General features: G+C 33.4%; 4 protein-coding genes across 5 annotated transcripts; 3 read left to right on the forward strand and 1 right to left on the reverse strand.

Annotated features, from left to right (window-relative positions):
- The first annotated feature begins 632 nt into the window (after positions 1 to 632).
- On the forward strand, positions 633 to 3,220 carry LOC111907430 (GATA transcription factor 24). The gene is made up of 8 exons (XM_023903193.3): positions 633 to 932; positions 1,256 to 1,585; positions 1,657 to 1,746; positions 1,820 to 1,953; positions 2,029 to 2,157; positions 2,301 to 2,406; positions 2,628 to 2,711; positions 2,809 to 3,220. The coding sequence occupies exons 2-8, from the start codon at positions 1,295 to 1,297 to the stop codon at positions 2,863 to 2,865; spliced, it is 891 nt and encodes a 296-aa protein (XP_023758961.1). The 5' UTR covers positions 633 to 932; positions 1,256 to 1,294; the 3' UTR covers positions 2,866 to 3,220.
- An 822-nt stretch (positions 3,221 to 4,042) lies between these two features.
- LOC111907429 (mannosyl-oligosaccharide 1,2-alpha-mannosidase MNS1) lies at positions 4,043 to 8,193 on the forward strand. Of its 2 annotated transcripts, none has more exons than XM_023903191.3 (14): positions 4,043 to 4,496; positions 5,145 to 5,192; positions 5,317 to 5,493; positions 5,645 to 5,757; positions 5,842 to 5,907; positions 6,048 to 6,219; positions 6,315 to 6,404; positions 6,504 to 6,628; positions 6,711 to 6,776; positions 6,865 to 6,973; positions 7,052 to 7,150; positions 7,213 to 7,293; positions 7,365 to 7,541; positions 7,618 to 8,193. In XM_023903191.3, the coding sequence occupies exons 1-14, from the start codon at positions 4,338 to 4,340 to the stop codon at positions 7,867 to 7,869; spliced, it is 1,734 nt and encodes a 577-aa protein (XP_023758959.1). In that variant the 5' UTR covers positions 4,043 to 4,337; the 3' UTR covers positions 7,870 to 8,193. The 2 variants fall into 2 exon arrangements, with proteins under 2 accessions (XP_023758959.1, XP_023758960.1); XM_023903192.3 differs by having other exon boundaries at positions 7,371 to 7,541.
- Positions 8,194 to 10,081: 1,888 nt separating this feature from the next.
- LOC111907428 (calcium-transporting ATPase 9, plasma membrane-type) lies at positions 10,082 to 17,242 on the forward strand. Its single transcript, XM_023903190.3, has 30 exons — positions 10,082 to 10,372; positions 10,818 to 10,934; positions 11,143 to 11,182; positions 11,296 to 11,411; positions 11,506 to 11,637; positions 11,727 to 11,816; positions 11,937 to 12,006; positions 12,100 to 12,170; positions 12,255 to 12,338; positions 12,427 to 12,504; positions 12,583 to 12,738; positions 12,882 to 12,964; positions 13,063 to 13,171; positions 13,249 to 13,304; positions 13,374 to 13,500; positions 13,579 to 13,716; positions 13,806 to 13,871; positions 13,967 to 14,065; positions 14,130 to 14,240; positions 14,324 to 14,491; positions 14,570 to 14,629; positions 14,737 to 14,901; positions 15,011 to 15,127; positions 15,206 to 15,304; positions 15,369 to 15,607; positions 15,674 to 15,719; positions 15,803 to 15,931; positions 16,567 to 16,674; positions 16,748 to 16,839; positions 16,934 to 17,242. Exons 1-30 carry the CDS (start codon positions 10,208 to 10,210, stop codon positions 17,037 to 17,039), a joined length of 3,237 nt encoding a protein of 1,078 aa, XP_023758958.1. The 5' UTR covers positions 10,082 to 10,207; the 3' UTR covers positions 17,040 to 17,242.
- On the reverse strand, positions 17,163 to 19,556 carry LOC111907427 (protein MANNAN SYNTHESIS-RELATED 2). Its single transcript, XM_023903189.3, has 6 exons — positions 18,983 to 19,556; positions 18,627 to 18,765; positions 18,476 to 18,546; positions 18,299 to 18,384; positions 17,623 to 18,196; positions 17,163 to 17,553 (listed from the first exon to the last, which is right to left on the reverse strand). Exons 1-6 carry the CDS (start codon positions 19,091 to 19,093, stop codon positions 17,281 to 17,283), a joined length of 1,254 nt encoding a protein of 417 aa, XP_023758957.1. The 5' UTR covers positions 19,094 to 19,556; the 3' UTR covers positions 17,163 to 17,280.
- Between the last annotated feature and the right edge of the window lie 3,614 nt (positions 19,557 to 23,170).

The raw sequence follows: 23,170 nt of genomic DNA on the forward strand, positions 1-23,170 counted from the left end.
TGGATGTATCACAAAAGTTCATGGTTTGATCCTCGTTGCTAGTAGTGGTCGGTAATGGCATAGCAAAGAGTCAATGGTGTTAAGATTTTGGGCTCATCATATGGTTTGATTTTGGGATAAGTTCACGGTCAATGTATCTTAAGACAATGGCGACGTTCAGTAGTTCGTCGGAGACTATGGTGATGACGACATCAGAACTTAAAAGGGAGATTATAATAAACATTTCAAACTTTTGGTGTCTTCAACGATTGCAAATGCAAGTGATAAAAGAAAAGGGGAAGGAAAAAGAAGATGAACTGATGATGGGTGAAGTGATGACAGTGGTGGCTCTCGCGACCCATCTCTCTCTAACTCCAAAGATGAACTTAAGAAGATGAATGATGAGGATTGAAAGGTATGAGTAATATTAGAGTAGAGGGTATGTTGTGGGGGAGTCATTTTTCGTTTTTATTTTTTTTTTCTTTTAAATTATTAATAGCAAACAAATCAAAAAATATATATATAAAAAAAAGAAATATAAAATTAGTTCGTCATACACGGCCCAAATTAATTTTTAACATCCTAAAACATTATCCTTCACACCGGATAAACTGATTGACAGAGAAACAATAGTCAATTAACTACAATAATAATGTTGAAGAACTAAACATTGATTTATATTTGGTTTATTCACTTTTCAATATCATCATCAAGGGGAAATCATAAACAGTCGCAGGTGCGTCGATAGAAACCCTAATCAAATCTCTCATAAAAAATTCATCTTCGAACCCCTTCTGTCCTCTTCGTCCTGAAATTCCATGGTAGCTCCATTTCAAATCCTTCCGTTGAAACCGAGGAAAACCAACAAAAAAGCTAGACTTTTGGTGGATCCTGCAAATGCCTTTCTCGTATTAAAGTAACCACAACGGATAGTTGCCTAGCCTGATCGCCGAGTAAGTGTATCACTGTCCACATTACTTGAGTGTTCGTGTGTGATACTTTGTTCTTTTGTTGGTAATCGAAGTATAATCTTTTGCAAAATGCCAAAATTACGACATCTCCCTTCCCCTCGACCGATATCTGTTTGCCACTCTTAAGCACATTGGACTTATTAATTTTTTAAGAATGAGATTCACGAAGTAGGGTAATTTTTGTGCTACATGTGAGAAGGAATCTAACTTAATTGGAAATTTGGAAAGTACTAGACATGAAGTTGATTGATCATATACTGGATTTGATATGAATGCATAGTTATTGATGTTCTTTCATTAATCAGAATTCTGTAATCAATCGGATACAAAAAGTGTTTGGAGATATGGACGAGCTTCATGAGAACGAATCAGCAATGCAGATGACAGACAGCAATCCAACATACCATCCGCACACACATTACATACAAGAGCAAGAACATGAAGTGATACATGATTTAAGTAATGGGAACATGATTGAGCATGAAGATCAGGATGATATTGGGTCTGATCCAGGAAACCTGTCATCAGATAACCACAATGCAATGATGGCACGTGGCAGCATCGAGGATACAAACCAGCTTACACTCTCTTTCCAGGGTCAGGTTTATGTGTTTGATTCAGTCTCTCCTGAGAAGGTATATGAATCTGTTTCACTTATGAGTCATGAGTTATGTAATAAAAAGAAATGAAGTTATATGTTGATCAGGTTCAAGCTGTTCTTTTACTACTGGGTGGGCGTGAAACATCCTCAAGCATGCCTTACATGTCATTAACCCATTATCAGCAGAGTAACAGGGTATGTAGTATGTATGAGTCAATGAGTGGAAGTTGAGTTGATACAATTTACCTTTTTTTATATTTTGGAACAGGATCTGGGAAGTACTCCACAACGGTTAAATGTCCCTCAGAGACTGGCATCACTGATGAGATTCCGTGAAAAGAGGAAAGAACGGAATTTTGAGAAGAAAATTCGTTACACTGTTCGCAAGGAAGTGGCACTCAGGTAATATCATATAATCATATGTGATTATTTTGAAATTTGAAAATGTGGTTATAATGGGATATTGTTTGATTGTAGGATGCAAAGGAATAAAGGGCAATTTACTTCTTCAAAGGGTGTCCATGAAGATTCTGCAGCTACAAGTTGGGATTCAAACCAAGGTGGTTGGCACTCGGATGGTAGTGGTTCCCAGCATCAAGAAACCGCGTAAGGCAGCTTCCATATAATATAAATATATATATATATATATATATATATATATATACAGCTAAAAAAAAGAAAACAAAACCTTTACTTTATTTATCATGGTATGTGAGTTTGGAATGTGAATATATGTATGTGATTGTCAGGTGTAGGCATTGTGGGATCAATGAGAAATCTACTCCATTGATGCGCAGAGGACCTGATGGACCTAGGACACTCTGTAATGCATGTGGCTTGATGTGGGCAAATAAGGTGGCTTCTTTTCTTTTTTGATTCAGTGCATTTTATAACCATTTTCACCAACATTATATTTGACACGAGTTATTGCTATAAATTGTTACCAAAGCTAACCATAATGTTATTATCTATTAATAGAAGAGTTGCTTACAAAAGGGTATTAAAACTAGAAAAACCTAATTTGAACCTGTCATTAATTGTTAATTGTTAATTGTTATGAATATGATGATATGTAGGGAACTTTAAGGGATTTGTCAAAGGCAGTTGCAGCAACTCCTGTGGGAAAGAGTCCCTCTTTGAACCAACGACATGAGGATGAGGTGGGGTTTTATTTTATAAATATACAGATTTTATTATAATTATGAATTATAGTTGACCCTACTCAACTGCTTGACACTGACTGTAAATGTAATGCAGAATGGAAACATGGATTCTGAACAAACGGTGGTTACAGGAAACAGTCATGATTCATAATCATAAGTCAAAAGTCTGTTGCTAATGTGCGCAAGATTTGGTGGTTACTTACTTGTGAGTTGTGAGGAGAGTGAGTCTGTTGCTAATATGCGCAACTGCAAAGCAAGGTTACGTGAGATTGAAAAGTAGGGAAAGACGAATTTGCCATGAGAGAGAGAGAGAGAGAGAGAGAGAGAGAGAGAGAATATGTGAATTTGAGGTGAAAGAAAGGGGGAGGGCCCATTGAGATCTCAGATTTAGATCGCTTTGAAGAAACGGAATATCACCGATTGTAGGCAAGGAATTAACTTAAATTCACATCATATCTGTGAGACTGTAACTGCAGATCTAATTCAATTTTATTATTATTATTTAAGTCGGCAGCTACCAATTATTCTTTTTAATCCTTTTTCTTTTGCATATTCTTTGATTTATGGAGGGGCAAACTCAAAGTACTTGTTTGAGTAGTGTTTTTAAGCCACGTGGTGGGTTCTATCTTTAACTATGATATAGTAGGTAACTCAAACTTGTTAATGTTTTCAACCATGTTATTAACTAAAAAGAAAATCAAAGACGAATTATATAACGCATTTGAATGTTGTGGGTGTTTATATGGTCATCAGCGTATACCTTAATTCCGGTAACAATTATGATCTACTTTTTAATTGTCGGTCGTAACATTGGTTAATAAAGATGTCGTTGTGGTTTTATTATTTTTATTTTTTTATTTTTATGGTCATGATAAAACAAATAAACACATTTTACGGGAGAACATGCTTGAGGCCGGTAGATTTTATATCAACTTACCCTATTTTTGCACTGTTACATCATTTTTTCATTCGTCCTACAAAACTGATGGGTGTCATGTCATATTTTATTACATTTTTATTTAATTTTAAATATTCTAATGGGTTATGCATAGTAATGTTATGACCCTAAGATTTATAGATATTTTTAAAAAGAATTAGTTTTACCGTCCAAAAAGGAATTACGACACAACTTGTTGTTCGTTTACCAGCTACGTCTATGTAAAACTTTGTTTTTTAATTAATTTATAATGGTATTTTAATATCCAAAAAAATTATATATATATATATATATATATATATATATATATATATATATATATATATATATATATATATATATATACTACTATAAGAAAAAGTAAAAGTACATGTAGATATATAAGAATAAAAAAATATTGGGTAATCAGTCAATTGAATTGGTGTGTTCCGTTGTCCTCATTGTCGTCGTCTTCTTTTCCTCCATCTCCGCCTTGCTCCGTTTCCTCCGGCGACAACACAGATTCATCCGAATTCGGGAGAGGCTGCCAACCAGATCCATCTTTCCATTTGTTCCACCCACTTCTCTTTTTAACCAGCCGTAAGCCTGTAACATGCAGTCGGAATTTGTTTTGCTTTTCTCACACCACTTGTAGGTTAGGGTTCTATTTAACTAATCCGAGCATTGTTAAAAGATAGAGAGAAAAAATGGCAAGGACCAGGTCGTCCTCATCGTCGACGACATGGAGGTACGTGAATCCGGCATATTACTTGAAACGACCCAAACGTCTTGCTCTACTCTTCATGGCCTTCGTATCTGTCTCTTTCTTCGTGTGGGATCGCCAAACTCTAGTCCGAGAACATGAGGTATGGTGTATATATAATCATATGTGTATCTATCTACTTTTTTTCGTTTCGAATTCTGTTCATTTGTCGTCAGATCTACTTCGTTATAGCGAAACAAGTACTGCATCAATTTTCTCTAATGTAAACGAGTCAAGATCTTTCCCCGGGCCACCATCTATTTTTATAAAAAAACGCATCGTGATTTGAATTCAACTCATTTGAAGAGATACATTTTCTGTATTGCCAAAAAAAAGAGCTACCTTGGCTTTGATATCAAATCGGGTGCTTTCTTCTACTCCATTAAAGTACCATGTATGCCATCTGAATATAAAATTCCATCTCTCTTTGCCCACAACTTCTTGTTTCCAACTATGTTGTGACGATAAGTATGCAAATTTTGGTAATGGCACAAACTGGGATATAATCATGGGCAAAGAAAGCTGGAATTTTCCATTATTACGAATCCCATTTCTCTTTATTATGCAATGCATCTGAGATGCTCTTTAAGTGCCACCGACATGTACAGTACTTCTGGAATTATGATACTTGATGTATGCAACATGCTACCAAAATTCGTTGACATTAGCATTAACCTAAATTCAAATGGATTAGTTAGTTTTAACCTACTTGCTTTGTTGCTAATATATAAAAACTTCCACTGAATGGCAGGATGAGCTCTTTAAGTTAAAATCAGAACTGCTTCAGTTGCAAAATCAGGTAACATATTGTGATTTTCTTCAAATTATTTGTAACTGGCTTTTGTTTTCTTGAATTCCTTTTAGTGATTTCCAGTTTACAGTTACATAATCATGCATTGACTACTTATATTGACGTCTTGCAGCTAGAAGAATTAAAGCCTGATGAAAACATAGTTAAGAAGATCAACACAACAAGCAAAAATCTTGATGATCTTCCAATTGATCCCATTGAGAATCAACGAAGAGAAAAAGTAAAAGATGCTATGGTTCATGCTTGGACATCATATGAAAAATATGCATGGGGCCATGATGAACTTCAGGTACATCATCATTTCTAATTCTGACAGACAAGTGTTATCCAATAATCTCTAGGCTTTATATATACCTTTATCATTTATGTTAGTTTGAGTTTACCTTCTTTTCTTAATACAAAACCTCCAAAAAAAAACTTTTTTTTTTTTTTTTGGCTAGCCACAATCCAAGAATGGTGTTGATAGCTTTGGTGGTCTTGGTGCGACTTTAATTGACTCTCTTGATACATTATATATAATGGGTCTTGATGAGGAGTTCCAAAGGGCAAAAGAGTAAGATTCAGTAACTCTGTTCTTTAAAGCTCTTTCAATAAGACATGTTCCTTGTTTTGAGTCTAACAAGATAATGTATGACAGGTGGATTACAAATTCTTTGGACTTCAATAAGAACTATGATGCCAGTGTGTTTGAAACAACCATAAGGTTGCTTTGTAAGGTTTAATATATTGTTCTTGTTTATAATATTGCCTTGAATTCAGGCAGTTTCCTGACTCTATTATTATAAGATGAGGTGCATTTAATTGTTTGATCTTTGAAGTATCTAACCCTTTGTTTTTCAACAGAGTTGTAGGTGGGCTCCTGAGTGCATATGATCTATCTGGGGAGCATGTTTTTCTTGAAAAGGCTAAAGACATAGCTGATAGGTTGCTTCCTGCATGGGATACTCCTTCTGGTATCCCCTACAACATTATCAACTTGGTTAATGGTAATCCACATAACCCTGGTTGGACTGGGGTAAGTTCCAACATTCATCCATTGACATGTGTTATGCATACTATATTTAGGACAAGACAAGAGGGCATTTTAGTCATTTCCTTCTCTTTTCTCAGGGTGACAGTATCCTAGCAGATTCAGGCACAGAGCAGCTGGAGTTTATAGCACTAAGCCAAAGAACAGGAGACCCAAAGTATCAACAAAAGGTATTTGTTTTCATGGTGTCATGTAATGTATTATCATATATATACAAGAATATGATTGGAAACTTTGACAACATCTTATTTTATATGGTAATGATTCAGGTAGAGAATGTTATTCGTGAGCTGAATAAGACATTCCCTGCTGATGGATTGCTTCCCATCTATATAAACCCACACAAAGGGACAACATCATACTCCACCATTACTTTTGGGGCCATGGGAGACAGGTACTTAATAATATTCTTTGTATTAATTGTTTTCTTATGATCTTCAATATATTAAGTTTTTTAAAAATGTAACTTTGTGTAGTTTCTATGAGTATTTACTTAAAGTGTGGATACAAGGAAACAAAACTGCAGCTGTGAAGCCTTATAGGTGAGTTAGTAATTGTAATTGTAGGTAAAATTACAACTGTAGTTGTATATAATATAATATGAAAGAAAGTAATGAGTTATTAAAACAGAGACATGTGGGAGACATCAATGAAAGGTTTATTAACCTTGGTACGAAGAACCGAACCATCATCTTTTGCATATATATCTGAGAAGATAGGAAGCTCTCTAATTGATAAGGTAAGAGTGAAGAAGAAGATTTGATTGTTTGAGTTTGAGAATCAGTTAGAGATTATAATTTGTTGAAAACATTTTCAGATGGATGAGCTGGCGTGCTTTGCTCCAGGAATGATAGCATTAGGATCATCTGGTTATGGTCCTGATGAATCCTCAAAGTTCCTGAATTTGGCAGAAGAGGTGTGTTATTTTTGTTGTTTTTTTAGTTGCTAATAATTTTGATGTGTATTATTTATTTGCAGCTTGCTTGGACATGCTATAACTTTTATCAGTCCACACCAACAAAGTTGGCTGGAGAAAACTACTTCTTCCATTCAGGGCAGGTTAGTAATTTCACATGATGATGTGTTGTTTTATTTTAAGGAGGTATTTTTACTTTATTAAATGTTTAAAGTTACAGGACATGAGTGTGGGCACATCATGGAACATATTGAGGCCAGAAACAGTTGAATCACTCTTCTATTTGTGGCGTTTGACTGGTAATAAGACATACCAAGAATGGGGTTGGGACATATTTCAAGCATTTGAAAAGAATTCCCGTGTGGAATCTGGATATGTTGGATTGAAGGATGTAAGTCATTAATTAATTAATTACACTCGGATTTATATTGTATACGACTTTGATTTTGTTGTGTTTATTTTTGCAGGTGAATACAGGTGTGAAAGACAATATGATGCAGAGTTTCTTTCTTGCAGAAACACTGAAATATTTGTATCTTTTATTCTCGCCACCTTCAGTGATACCTTTAGATGAATGGGTTTTCAACACAGAAGCCCACCCACTAAGAATTGTGACACGTGTTGATTCACCAGAAGCCTCCAATTCCAAACAGGGTACATCATCTAATAATAATATTAGGATACGTGCTAGGAAAGAAGGTCGTTTTGACAAGCCATAGGGAATTTCAGAACAACATAACACATATGTTGTTATTTTTAATATATTGTAAAAGAGATGTACTTTTTTCTCCATATATTTTTTTGTTTTGAATGTGATACAGGGTAGATACAGCATTGCCCCTCTATATAGGATCGGGAGAGGGGGAATTATTGTATTTTTTATATTTTATAGTTATATGTATACTTGAAGCGGATAACATGCAATTAGACGGTCGTTATTTACTTTGTGGTAAACCTTGAAGCACTGCATGTGCATGCAATATGTCATCTTTTACAATTACTTCATTTATTGAACTTGTTAAGTATCTTAGTTTATTTTTGCATCTGCTCCATTGGTTTTAGGAGAGCTGACAATTCTTTCTTTATATACCATCATGGATTTGAGACTATTTATCTGTTCCTTTATGTTGATGATATTATTCTCACCACATCCCTCACTACTCGTTTGTCCTCTGAGTTCTCCATGAAGGACTTAAGACCTCACTTCTTTCTTGGTATTGATGCTTCCTGGACTGCTAAGGGACCTTTCTTGTCACAGACAGACTTTGCGGAAAAAACAAAAAATCTAACTTGTGTTGACACATCCACAAGCAATCCATGCGATATTGTAACAAACACCAAGTCTAAGCTTTCCCTTGATGGTAAGCATATGGCTGACCCTACTCTACATAGGAGTCATGCAAGTGGCTTGCAATAAAGCATGTTGCTAACCATGTCCAATATAGGAGTTTTGCAAGTGCCCTCCAATATCTAATATTCATTCATCCAAATATCTCTTATGATGTTTAGCATAGTATGCACAATCCTTACGAACCACATTTTCTTGTTTGTCTTAAATCGATTGTTGGGATAGTTGTCCTTAGACTAGCCAATTCACTTTTGGTTTGCGTCTATCTTGTGACAAACTTGTCTCTTGGTCCTCCAAGCTAGGGGTGGCAAATCGTGTTATTGTTTTGTGTTTTTGTCTGACACGACACGACAAGTTTTATGTGACACGAACACGACACGACACGACACGATATCGTGTTTTTTCTTAACTAACACGAAAACGAACGAATTAAAAAACGACAAACACGACACAACACGAAAAATGTATCATATACTAAAAACTAGTTTATTTAATGAATACTTTATCAAATATAACACGACAAACACGATAAAGAACTGCTATATCGTGTCAACTTCGTGTCGAATTTTGAACGCGAACACGACACGACATTGTGTTTTTTATAGTTAACATGAACACGAATTCAAATTTCAATTTCGTCCCAATTTCGTTTCGTATTGTGTATTTTTATCGTGTATGTATCATAAATTATCACCCCTACTCCAAGCTACAACATGTCTCCAATTCCAACATTGAAGCTTAGTAGTATTAGGAGTAGCAAATGTTGTCTCCCATTCCAGCATTGAAGCTTGGAGTAGCAAAAGTCGTTGAAGTTGAATGGCTATGCAACCTCTTACTCAATCCATCTTGTCCTTTATCTCGTACCACAATTTGTATTGTGATAATATCGGTGTCATGTACCTTGCATCTAACCCAATTTAAAACCAAAATACCAAACATGTGAAAATAAACATTTTATTGGACATATTGTTGCATGTTTCATCCACTCATCGTTTGCAAATATATTTACTAAGGGACTACACAACTATTTTTAGATTTTTCAGAATAGTTAAAACATTCTGGAACCTCTAAAATTCAGGGTGATATCGTATTATATTTTATTTTTGTTTTGATACATCTTGTATATCATAGTGTCCATTATGTAAATCGATATATTATTTATACCAAAGCAATACCTCGCTAATCCTAACGGGTATTTCCACAAACTAACAAAATTAATGGATTAATATCACTTGAAGTTTGTTTTAATTGAGCTCCATCTTGCAGATTTTGTCACGATGTTTGAAAATAAAGAAATCAAAAGATACTTCGCATTTTTATAAAAGAAACAAGACAACATGAATGGGTGTACTTATTTGAGTATTGGGTTTGCTATAAACGAATTTTTGGACATTTGATTTGAACTGATATGAGTATGAGGTGGTTATAAGGTGCCACGTGGTTTTGTTTGACAGTGTACAGCAAGAGCGCGCGCACACACACACTGTAAACTAACTATTATTAGTAACGCGTAATAAGTAGAAAACACAAAAAGCCGCTAAGATGGCGGTTGTCCTCTCCTTACTTTCTTTTTTCCATATCACTCTCATCATAACCCATCATCACTTCTCAGAATCATCTCCTTTGCTCTCTACCTCTATCTACATCACATCACTGTGTGTCTTTGTTTTTCAAAAGCCAACCTACACTCGCATTATCATCAGATATCAATGACTACAAGCGGAACCAACGCCTCTTCTTCATCCAACACTCCTCCTCCCGACATCGAAACTGGCGTTCTTCCTCCTATCAACGCCCCCGATGACGATTTTGACGATCCTTTCGACATCACCACCACCAAGAATGCGTCCACTGAGTCTCTCAGACGCTGGAGGGTACGTAATTAAGCTTTTTCCAATCGTCATTCATCTTAAAAAAGATTACATTTTGTGTTCCATTGCTGATCGGGATATATATCATATCCTCACTTCAAAACGATGCACATGCAACCACAATCTTAAGACAAACTGACAAAATATTTACCTAACATATACATATATCTTAATCGTTCCTATCTACTGTGTTGCGATTTGAGTTTATTTACCTCTTGAAAGATCATACTTTTTTTTTATCATCCGTAATAACTTAATAACATCTAATCTAGTTATCTTTCCTTTTTGGATCTGAAAGTGATGTACATGTGATTGTGAGAGTGTGAGTATTCAAATCAATGTGGAGTGATATTTATGCTGAAATACTGAGATTACAACTACTGGATATAGGTTTAGTAATTGAAGTGGGATTTTGAACTCACTGTAATTTATTGTCCTATATATACAGCAAGCTGCCCTTGTGCTTAATGCTTCACGTCGCTTCCGATACACATTGGACTTGAGAAAGAATGAAGAGCAGGAAAAAAGGAGAAGGATGATCAGGTCACATGCTCAAGTCATAAGGGTAATCTTGTCCATAATTTTGTAAATATATACCTTCCCAAATCCCAAGTTTGGTTATATATATATATATATATATATATATATATATATATATATATATATATATATATATATATATATATATATATATATATATATATATATATATATATATATATATATATATATATATATCGCCTCTTAACTAACATCTGATCACCTGCTGTTAGGCTGCATTGCTATTCAAATTGGCTGGAGAACAAGCAGTTGGTATTTGGTCCCTCAACTTCCCTTCTGATATAAATACAATCCCTTCTTATGTTGACCTAGCTACATTCTATATATAATTAATTTCACTCTATTTCCCCTTCATATATATGTAGTGCTTGGGCCCACTGTGATTCCTGCATCTCCAAGTTGTGGTTATGGTATTTCACTCGAACAACTTGTTTCCATGACCAGGGACCATAATCTAACTTCTCTTCATCAATATGGAGGGGCAAGTTACTTACTTAGCTTATCAAACATATTTTTCCTTCACTATCATTGATTAAAAACCTCTTTTTTATATCTATACTTATATATATTTTCAGGTCCAAGGGTTATCTGAGATGTTGAAAATCAATCTGGACAGAGGAGTACAAAGAGATGAAGATGAATTAAGAAACAGGAGAAATGCCTTTGGATCTAATACTTATCCTGTGAAAAAAGGAAGAAGCTTCTTTGTATGTTATATCTCTACAAAAACTATTTCTTCTTTGCTTTTATTTACAACTGCAGCTGACCATGGCTATGTTAATCATGTTGACCACAGATGTTTCTCTGGGAAGCTTGGCAAGATTTGACACTTATTATATTGATAGTAGCTGCTGCAGCATCACTGGTGCTAGGAATAAAGACAGAGGCAAGTTTGAAATAATACTTTCTCATATATATATAGTCATACATTCATGAGATTGTGATCATTATGACTCCTATTTGTTTCAGTTTTTATTTGAAGAGTTGTTGTAATTTCCTTCTGTAGGGTATTGAAGAAGGATGGTATGATGGAGGAAGCATCACATTTGCTGTTCTTTTGGTTATTTTTGTGACAGGTGAGGCAGTTTGTTTTTTTTATATTTTTCATTGGTTATGATATCTAAAATGTACTTTCTCACATATATTGTTGTTTCTGTAAACTATAATAGCAACCAGTGATTATAGACAATCCCTGCAGTTTCAGAATCTAAATGAGGAAAAGAGAAATATACAGATAGAGGTTTGTGTGTTACGTTAATGAGTGAGATATTATTATTATTATTCTACCTTTAGTTGTCTTCTTAACATATGCAAATTCAAGCAGATAACTAGAGATGGAAGAAGAGAGAAGATTTCAATATATGATATAGTTGTTGGTGATGTAATACCTCTAAAAATAGGTGATCAGGTAGGCTAATAAATTTTCATAAAGTTTTTAAGATACTTTTGACTTGTTTGACTCTTTATTAATTGTTGAATTTCCATGTTTCTTACAGGTCCCTGCTGATGGTCTCCTAATAAAAGGTCACTCACTAGCCATTGATGAATCCAGCATGACTGGGGAAAGCAAGATTGTAAGCTGGTTAGACCTCCTTTTTAAATAAAAAAAACAATAAATTCAATTCTTTCTTATATTTCATCTCACTTTTTAGGCACACAAGGACCAAAAAACACCTTTTCTGATGTCTGGCTGCAAGGTGGCAGATGGTGCAGGAACCATGATGGTAACTGGTGTGGGCATAAATACAGAATGGGGATTGTTAATGGCAAGCATTTCAGAAGACACTGGTGAAGAAACTCCATTACAGGTTTAAATATATATATATATATATATATATATATATATATATATATATATATATATATCTCATTTTATCTTATCACTATTTGTATTATATAATTTATATTCCATCAATGAAGTCAGATACGAATGAATAATGATGGTTGATAGGTACGCTTGAATGGTGTTGCAACATTTATAGGTATAGTTGGGCTTGCAGTAGCATTACTTGTACTTGGTGTCCTTTTGTTTAGGTAATTAAAATCTATTAATTTTCTTATATTTTGTGATTGTGACTATATATATACTTTTTCTTTTAGTTTTTTTCTAATTATTGAAAGCTGTTGTTCAGGTTCTTCACTGGTAACTCAAGAAACCCTGATGGAACTATCCAGTTTGTCCATGGAAAGACCAGTGTTAGTGAAGCAGTTGATGATGCCATAAAAATTTTCACTGCTGCAGTAAGTTTCTTATGCATCTATATGTGTAGATTATCTCGGATCCTTTTGTGTTCTTAACTAATGGCTGAAGCATTTAGGTCACCATTGTGGTTGTTGCAGTTCCTGAAGGGCTTCCATTGGCTGTAACACTGACGTGAGTGTGTAATTAATTTTACAAATAAGTTAATTTTGGATTTTGATTTAAATTTTCTTGAATTTACAGGTTAGCATACTCGATGAAGAAGATGATGGCAGATAAGGCATTGGTGCGTAGACTCTCAGCTTGTGAAACTATGGGGTCTGCAACTACTATCTGCAGTGATAAAACTGGAACATTAACACTAAATCAGGTTGGCATTTTTTTAATGTTATTTAACATAATCCTAATGTTTATATGATTATTTAAAAATAAATGTTACATGTCACAGATGACTGTAGTTGAGGCATATGTGGGACAAAAGAAAATTGATCCTCCTGAAGATGGTTTGCAATATCATTCGACTGTTTCCTCTTTGTTAAATGAGGGAATTGCACAGAATACAGCTGGCAGTGTTTTCTCCTCTAAGGTACTAAAAATCTTGTCATTTGTTTGTGTAGCTAGCTCTTTTATTTATTTATTAATATTAATATAATATTATCATTTATTTGTTGATAGGATGGTGCATGTATAGAAGTTTCTGGATCTCCAACAGAAAAGGCTATCCTCCATTGGGGTGTCAAGGTTCTATTTGCATGTTTTGTATTAAGTTTTATCTCTGTGCATGTGTGAGTGTGTGTTTTAAGTTTATATAAATGAAAAATGACTTCACATTGCAGATTGGGATGAACTTTGATGTTGTCAGAAATCAATCCACCCTCCTACACGTCTCTCCTTTTAACTCAATAAAAAAACGAGGTGGCGTAGTATTACAAGGGGTGAGTGATTTTTTTAATTAGAGTTTAAAAATAAATTTAATTTCTCTTATGAACAACAACACAGGGGGACTCTCAAGTTCGTATACATTGGAAGGGAGCAGCTGAAATAGTGTTGGCTTCATGTAAAGAATATGTTGACACAGATGGTTCCTTGCAGTCCATTGACAATGATATGGTGAGTAATTAAGTGAAGTTCTTGTAGTTGACTATATTTACGTAATTCTTTACAACACACATTTTGAGGTATAATTTTTACAGGAATATTTTAAAAAAGCTATAGAGGAGATGGCTGCAAGAAGCTTGAGGTGTGTTGCAATTGCTTACAGAAACTATCATGTAGATGGTGTTCCTGTGGATGAAGAACAGCTAGCAGAATGGAATTTACCTGAAGATGATCTTGTTCTACTTTCTATTGTGGGTATAAAGGTACCCATCATATCTTCACTGTTTACAAAATTAAACCAATATTTTTTGTATTATTTTTACTGAGTTTATCTTGTGCAGGATCCTCCTCGAGTAGGTGTAAGAAATGCAGTAAAATTATGTACAGATGCTGGTGTAAAGGTTAGGTTTTGGTTTCTTACATATATTTAATGTTTCTAAATAAGAATGAAAAAAAAAACAAGTGATTTATCTGTAGAAATTATATATGTATAATGTATTAATTATAGGTTCGGATGGTGACTGGGGATAATATTCAAACAGCAAAAGCAATTGCCATGGAGTGTGGAATACTTGATTCAGGTGAAGATGCAACAGAGCCAAATGTTATTGAAGGAAAGACATTTCGTGAGTATTCAGAGAAAGAAAGAGAATATACTTCCAAGCATATATCGGTGTGTTCTAAGATTTTGATACTTGTTATAATAATAATCAATGATTAAAGTGGTGAATTTTGATATATGTATGTGGATTTATTACTATTATATATATATATATATATAGGTGATGGGAAGATCTTCCCCTAGTGATAAACTATTACTTGTGCAAACACTTCGTAAGCTTGGGGAAGTTGTTGCTGTTACTGGAGATGGAACAAATGATGCCCCTGCACTTCATGAGGTTTAAATTTAATAATTTATCTTGTTTTTTTTTATATATTTATTTACCTTTTTTGTTTTGTATATATATATACGTCAGGCTGATATAGGTCTTGCCATGGGCATTCAAGGAACTGAGGTTGCAAAAGAAAGCTCCGACATCATCATTTTGGATGATAATTTTGCTTCAGTTGTGAAGGTATGTGCAAAAGTTTGAATTTCTTGTTTGAACTTTTGTGTTGATTATTATGTTTCATATATAGGTTGTTCGGTGGGGCCGGTCTGTTTATGCAAATATTCAGAAATTTATCCAGTTCCAGCTTACAGTTAATGTTGCAGCACTTGTGATAAATGTTGTGGCAGCAATTTCTTCTGGAGATGTACCTTTGAACACTGTGCAGCTTCTTTGGGTTAATCTCATCATGGACACCCTTGGAGCTTTGGCATTGGCCACTGAACCTCCAACTGATCATCTTATGCATAGATCTCCTGTTGGCCGAAGGTATTCTTACATACATACATACATACATACATACATACATGAAGTTGACTCTCTTTTTTTCCTCAGGGAACCTCTTGTGACGAATATCATGTGGAGGAACTTGATTATACAGGTACAATTATCACAATATCTACCATTTTGATATTATGATCCTCATTCTTCATTACAATGATGAAAATGCCATGGATTTGACAGGCTTTATATCAAGTTGCAGTTCTTCTTGTCTTCAACTTCCGTGGTCTTGCCATTCTTAACTTAAAGAACAATGAACATGGAAATGCTGTGAAGAATACTTTGATATTCAATGGATTTGTCCTATGTCAAGTAAGGCATTTATGATTTATCCAACTTTAAGATTTAGAAGTATTATAGAACATGAGAATCCTTGTGCTCCTGTCCTTCATTTTGGTTGTTGTTAGGAAATGAGCTCAAAGATTCCCAACAACCCGACCATGACCATGAAAAATAAAATAAGGAAATTTGAACACAAAATATACGTGGAAAACTCCAAAACCTGAGAAAAATTCCAAGGCCTATAGAGAAAATTTCATTATATGACAAATTATTACAATCATTAAAACCAACCCCAATTACACTTGGTCTCCAAAGGTTTGACTCACATATCTACACTCTAACGTAAGAGAAGAAAGAAATTAAAAGTATATTTGACCAGGACACTTTAAAACCAAAGAATTGATCCCTTTTAGAGGAATGGAGCCCACTCCATCTTTTCTCTTGCCATTTATGTGGATGTAGGGCAATCACTTTTAATTTTAACAAAATCTCAGTGACTATGATTTACCAAAAAAAATGGCTGATATTTTCTTAAAAGCACTTGGACCATGTGACAGCTCTCTCCTTTAAATGACTAAATAAATAGTACAGCTCACTTCATTTATTACTCTTGTGTATTCCATTTAGATTAGCTGTTAATGTCCACATCCGGTTTGTAATTACAGATTTTCAACGAGTTCAATGCTCGAAAACCAGATGAAATGAATGTATTTTCTGGAGTGACTAAAAATTATCTTTTTATGGGCATAGTAGGAACAACCTTCATTCTTCAGGTAATTGTGAATTATATTTACATATACAAGTGCAGAATTTTGAGTATGGTAATTGTTGTTGCAAACAAAACAGGTCATGATTATTCAGTTCCTAGGAAAGTTCACATCAACAGTTAGACTTAGCTTGAATCTATGGATTCTCTCTATTGGTATTGGAATTTTCAGGTTAGTTCTGTTTTTTTTATTAATCATTAACATGGTTGAATAAAGAAGTAGATATAATTAACATTATTGATGATTACTTATTATGATCTTACAGTTGGCCTCTTGCAATTGCTGGAAAACTGATTCCAGTTCCAGAGACTCCATTGGCAAGAGTCTTCAGCAAACCATATCAACACTGCATTGCTTCTCGTAACCGCTGAATTTCATTCATTTTATTTTAATTCATTTCTTCATGTAGAAACAATTATGTTAAAGAACACTAGGCGATAAATTTTAATATCAAGGAGAAAAAAGAAATACAAAGGTGTGAAAACACTTGCACACACAAAAAAGTGTTTGAATGTAACAAAAAAAAAAGATAGTTATAGTTACATTACATAAATTGAAAACAATCACATTTGAACACTATATTTTAAGAAGAAGAAGAAAAAAAAAATCAAACTAGCAGAAACATGAATAGGCCATGTGATTCTTCTTTGAAACATAACGTGAGACATAATTGGCAACAGAAGCAGAAGAAGCTGGAGGAATATTTGCAGGAACAAGTATTTGAGTCTTTCCTGTTGCTATTCTTTTTCCAGCAACATTTGCATAAAACAAACCTGAAATTGCTGGAACAAATACATCACTCTGTGAACATATGTAGAAGTCAATCACCTTCTCATATTCTGATTCAAGAAACTTTGACTTCTTGTCCATTGGCATTATTCCCTCCTGAAATATCAAATCAATCAATCACCCAATTCTAATTCAAATCAAATCAAGAAATTCAAATGATCTTACCTTTGTGTAAGATTTGGGGAAGAGGTCTTTTAAAGCATCAAGGCTGCTATCCCATCTTGATTGAGTCAGATATACAGCAGTATCTTTATCAAAACCAAGTTTTCTTAAAAACAATGCAATCTCTTGTGGACTATAACATTTCTTTGATCCAGCACTATTTCCTTGACAACCCTTGTGGTCTAACATGTCAAGCCTCAAGTCAACTGCTACAAATTGTCCATCTGATTTGCGACTTAGGGTTTTAAGTCGGTCAACCATTGTGTCAACCACTTCCTGAACATCTGGTTGAAGCTCAAGTGTTCCATATGTGGCCAAGCATCCGATTGAGTTGTCTTGTTGGATTTTCGACTTTTTCATGTTCACAGAAGGGAAGTATGTTGCTATCCTTACATTGCCTTTGCTTCTAAAAGCAGGTTCAATGTTTTCTGCAATGTAGTCTTCTGTGACTCGATTAGGAACCCTTAGAACAGCAAGATTCTTTGATGATAACTCTGAAGGTTGGGTTTTCACTACTTTCACCACTCCATCCAGGCTATTTACAAACTTCTCAATGTCATAAATGTCTCCAAAGTTTCTGGAAGATGCATCAAGTCAGTGAGTTAATACTTAATAACAACAAAAATGCTACCTTTAAATGGTAAGTGGAATATGAGAATATGAAGAGTAAATGAGTAACCTCCAATCACCAGGTTCACTTCCTCTAATGTCTGGAACTACAAGATTTGCCTTTAGGTATCTTGCGACTACCACTGCATCAGCAATCTGAGTTTGACAATCCGCCATGGTCAAACATTAGACCAGATGGAGATCCAGAAAGGAGGGAAAGAAACAAGATGAAGTCAACTCAACATACCTGGGAGACATGATATTCAGGTCCATTGGTTAAGGAGAAAGTGACAAATCCTTTGGATTCTTCTACCTCTTCTGCATAATTTGAAGGAAAGTTATAAACAGACACGAAGTTAACATAAGTTTGAATTAGTTATAGTCTGTTCTGTACTGACCTGAGTCTGGCTTAGACCAACAACGCTTGAGTCCACCGGATTCCTCCTTCCAAGGGCCATCGCCACCATTGCTAAGTGCAAAGCTCTGCTCCGAATCATTATTGTCATCAAAATGTTGAGTCGATCCTGCGTGGTTCACCTATAACAAAAAGACAATCTCCTCAATTATCATGAATGAGAAAAGGAGTACACTAGAATCTGAACTTTTTAGATCTAATAGCAGAAGGATGTTAGAGATATAGTGAAGCGAATTAGCAAATAAATGGATCAGAATGTATAATGAATGGATTCAATGGTCGATTACGAATGTGAAAACAGTGTATAGGCAAAAGCAAGAGTGAAAGAAAGAAGCATACATGGTGAGAAATGGGAGCATCAAAGTGATCGCGCTTAATCATGTTACCAAGCATTAGAAACATGGTGACTGTAAGCACCCCTGCGACGATCTGCCTCGGATCTATCCCCATTTTGCCTCAGATCCACTTCTTTTGGCTTCTGCTGTAATATTTATTCTAATTCTAGTTCTAATACTAATGCAGCCACCATGAAAATGGAGCTTGCTTCTGCTTGCAGTGCTTGTGCAAGACTAAAAGAATACCTCTTATAATATAGACCACAACGCCCAAACCCCAAAAGATAAAGACGGAGAGAGAAGAGAGAGGTGCTTCTTGGCTATAATATATTGATATTGTATTCCAAATGGTATCTTTTGTATCAGAGATTAAATATACAAAATCCCAAATGCCGACAGGGTAGTTGAGATGAGATGAGATTGGAAGTCTAGATTTTGATCAAATGAAATCTACCGCAGTTATTATTTATGAGTATCATCTATCATCATCATCATAGTCTTTTCTGTAAATGAAAAACCATACCTAAAACGTTCAATGATTAAAAACGAATAAAGAAAGATAAACCCTAATCTTTCATATCAAATGACAAGTGCTGTGGCTATTGTATATGCGGATCTTTTTTGTAGCACCGACACTCAACCATGTTAGTGAAGGCCCACAGCTCTGCCTCTAGGTGTGACTCAGTCAAGTGGAGCCCTTTTTTCCTTCTTTTGCTACAAGCAAACACATGACTTGTGGTTTACAAAGGTTTATAATTGTCTTTTCCTTCTTTTAATTGCCATAATCGTTAACCATTTTTCAGCTATTATGCTTCTGTTTTATTCATAAACAATATTAAATTCATCAATTAATTCTCTAAATACTAAATATTCTCATTGCATGGTGGTGACAAAAAAAAATTGTGTCTTAACAAGAATTATCAGTTATCATGTAGTAGTACATTTTTCTTGCAACATAATATATTGCAATTATTGTTTTTTTAGTTAAAACATATTAATAATATTTGAGACCTCCTACAAATAAAACGCCAAATCACAAAGATATTACATTAAAGATGATGTGTGCTTAAAGGCTAGAAAACTATGAAAGTAAATTAAATTTCTTATATCTGTGATCACTATGTTTTTTATTATTGTACAACACATACATCTCACTTTAGAAGTTAATAAATACAAATAACTTTTCTGTTAGCAATATCTAAATGATTGCAAATGACACGCATAATTTTCTAATTTTGAAATGAAAATAGAATAAAATTAAAGAATATAAGCTATATAAACATCATTGATGTCGAGGATTGTTATTCACTTCACGTGATTGATCTCGCATGAATTAAAATCATTAAAAAGTCATAAATCGAATATATATATATATATATATATATATATATATATATATATATATATATATATATATATATATTCGATTGTTTATGAATAAAGAAATGGACATGTGTCACCTGATCATTGGTTCCAGCATATGTTGTCCTAATTGTTTATTTTCTATTGAACCTACTTCTATATATATATATATATATATATATATATATATATATATATATATATATATATATATATATATATATATATATATATATGAGATATAGAATTTTTTAAATAAAACAACTAGTATGAAATATATTTATGTCGCTCATCAAAATGGAACCTTTTCGAATAGTGATCTTGATTCGGCTTACAAGTCTATTATTCTTCGATTTAAATAAAATAAAATGCTTTATAATATTATTATTGAGGAGGTCTATAATCTCAACTCTAAACCAAAACAAAATTTTGATCATCATTTTTATCTTGGTCGAGTAAGCTTACCTTAGCTAAGCAGCTTATTTTTTTCCAAAATCTCACTAAATGGGAATTTTTTACACGCTTTCAAGTATACGTTTAGTATTAACCAAGTGCTTTCTCTATGTATTACCATTTTATTTATATATATTACTATATTGAGATTGAGATGTTTAATTAAACATAAAAGAATAACCAAAATATTTATAAAACGTGGGAATAAATGCAAATAAAAAAACTGAAATTATAGTCTTAAAAAAGGAGAATGCACTCGGTAGGCCCGATTTTGCTTTAATGAAATAAATAAATAATACTCAACTTTGAAATATGATAAGCCTACTCATCAAATTCAAGTTTGCTAACGAGTTGCAAATAGACTAATAGGTTGGAACTTAGAACCCAAAAAAGCAAGGGAGCCATGGCCCCCCTTGGCTATAACTGAGTTCCGCCAATATATATATATATATATATATATATATATATATATATATATATATATATATATATATATATATATATATCCTTACTATAATAAATGAATGTTTTTTTTACATACGTCATACTTTTATTCAATTTGTCAAATGTCATTTTGTGATTATTTTAAATTAATTTCGTTTTCACATGTCATTTTATGAGTTTTTTTATTTTAATAAATTTCACATAATACTTTAATGTAATAATTACAATAAATTTAATAATAAATGAATAATAATTTCATTAATGGACTTACCTTCTTATTTCAAAATTTCCAAATTAAAGCCTATTAGTTTGTTTTGTTTATTTATTTAAATTTAAAAGATAAAAAAAATCAATTTTAATAATTCATTATTTTTCTTATTTTCTTATAAATCCAAAGTTCTTAAATATTTAGACTTTCATATTTAATTTTTTTAATTAACCCATATAATACATGAGTCTTACACCTAATATATATATATATATATATATATATATATATATATATATATATTATATATATATATATATATATAGCATCATAAATGGTCCCTGTGGTTTACCAAAATCTGAAGTTTAGTCCTCATGGTTTAAAAACATCATAGATAGTCCCTGTACTTTCAAAACTTTTGACTTTTGGTCCTTATCGTTAACTCCGTTAAGTTTTGTCTGTTAACTAAAGGGCATTTTCATCATTTCACTACCACAATGACCATTTATGATATTTTCTCTTATTTTTTTTGAAAAAAAATAAAAAATTAACTATAATTATTTAATTTATAAAAGTTCTCTCTCTCTCTCTCTCTCTATATATATATATATATATATATATATATATATATATATATATATATCAGTGTTGTAAATATCAGACTAGGCGGCGCCTAGGCGCTAGGCGGTTTGCAACTGATTACGATTAGGGGTGCTAGGCGGAAATTGGTCAATATCGGTCAAACTCGGGCTAGGCGGTCCTCGGCGGTCCTTGGTGGGAAGATTTTAAAATTTTCAAATTTTCAAATTTTCAAATATTATACCAAAATTTTCAAAACTTCAAAATTTTAAATTTTAAATATTCAAAATTTCAAATATTATACCAAATATTTCAAAAATTCAAAATTTAAAAATTTTAAATTTTCAAATACTATTTTTTCTTAGGATATATTAAGTTTTAAAATAGTTTTATTAGTAATTTATGGTCCCCAATTAATCCTCCGATTAATCCCCGCCAAACCGATTAATCGTTTGACCCCAGTTGACTGCCGAGCTACCGCCGAGCAATTTTTACAACCTTGATATATATATATATATATATATATATATATATATATATATATAGGGTTAGGTTATAATGTTTTTGCTAAGTATTGTGTGCTTATGTTATACATTCTAGGCCAATCATTTGTGGTAAATTAATGAAGTGGTTTTCTTTTAAAATTAAATGGAAAAAAAAAACATTTTAAGGGGGTTTCATTAAATGAGTGAGCACGGAAGGGTAAAATGGTATTTAGCATCGACAGTTTATTAGGAAACCGTCTTATTTATGGAACGGATTCCATCGATAATACCAAACATTTCGCACAGAATCAAAACCAAACACCTAAACCTTTCGGAGTTTGAAGCATATTCTGATTTTGTGTAATCGTTCTTTAGAATCGGAAGATTCGTCAAAGGGTTTGGATATAAATATCGACAGTGAACCCTAGAAGACGGAGTCGACATTTTAGCGTTTCTGTAAACTTGATTCTTGTAGAATGAGGAGTACACGATCGAATTCCTTCAAGTCCAAGTTCAAGAACACAGTGGAGACGCCATTAAATCTTGAAGATGATGTCGATGATTTCGTTGCCGAAGCAGAAGGTAAGAATTTCTTGTTTTATGTGTTTGTTTTGTGTTTTTTTAGAATGTAGTAAACTGTTACAAGTATATTTAGAGACGT

The sequence above is a fragment of the Lactuca sativa genome, chromosome 4 (genome assembly GCF_002870075.4).
Source record: "Lactuca sativa cultivar Salinas chromosome 4, Lsat_Salinas_v11, whole genome shotgun sequence".
NCBI classification, from domain to species: Eukaryota; Viridiplantae; Streptophyta; class Magnoliopsida; order Asterales; family Asteraceae; genus Lactuca; species Lactuca sativa.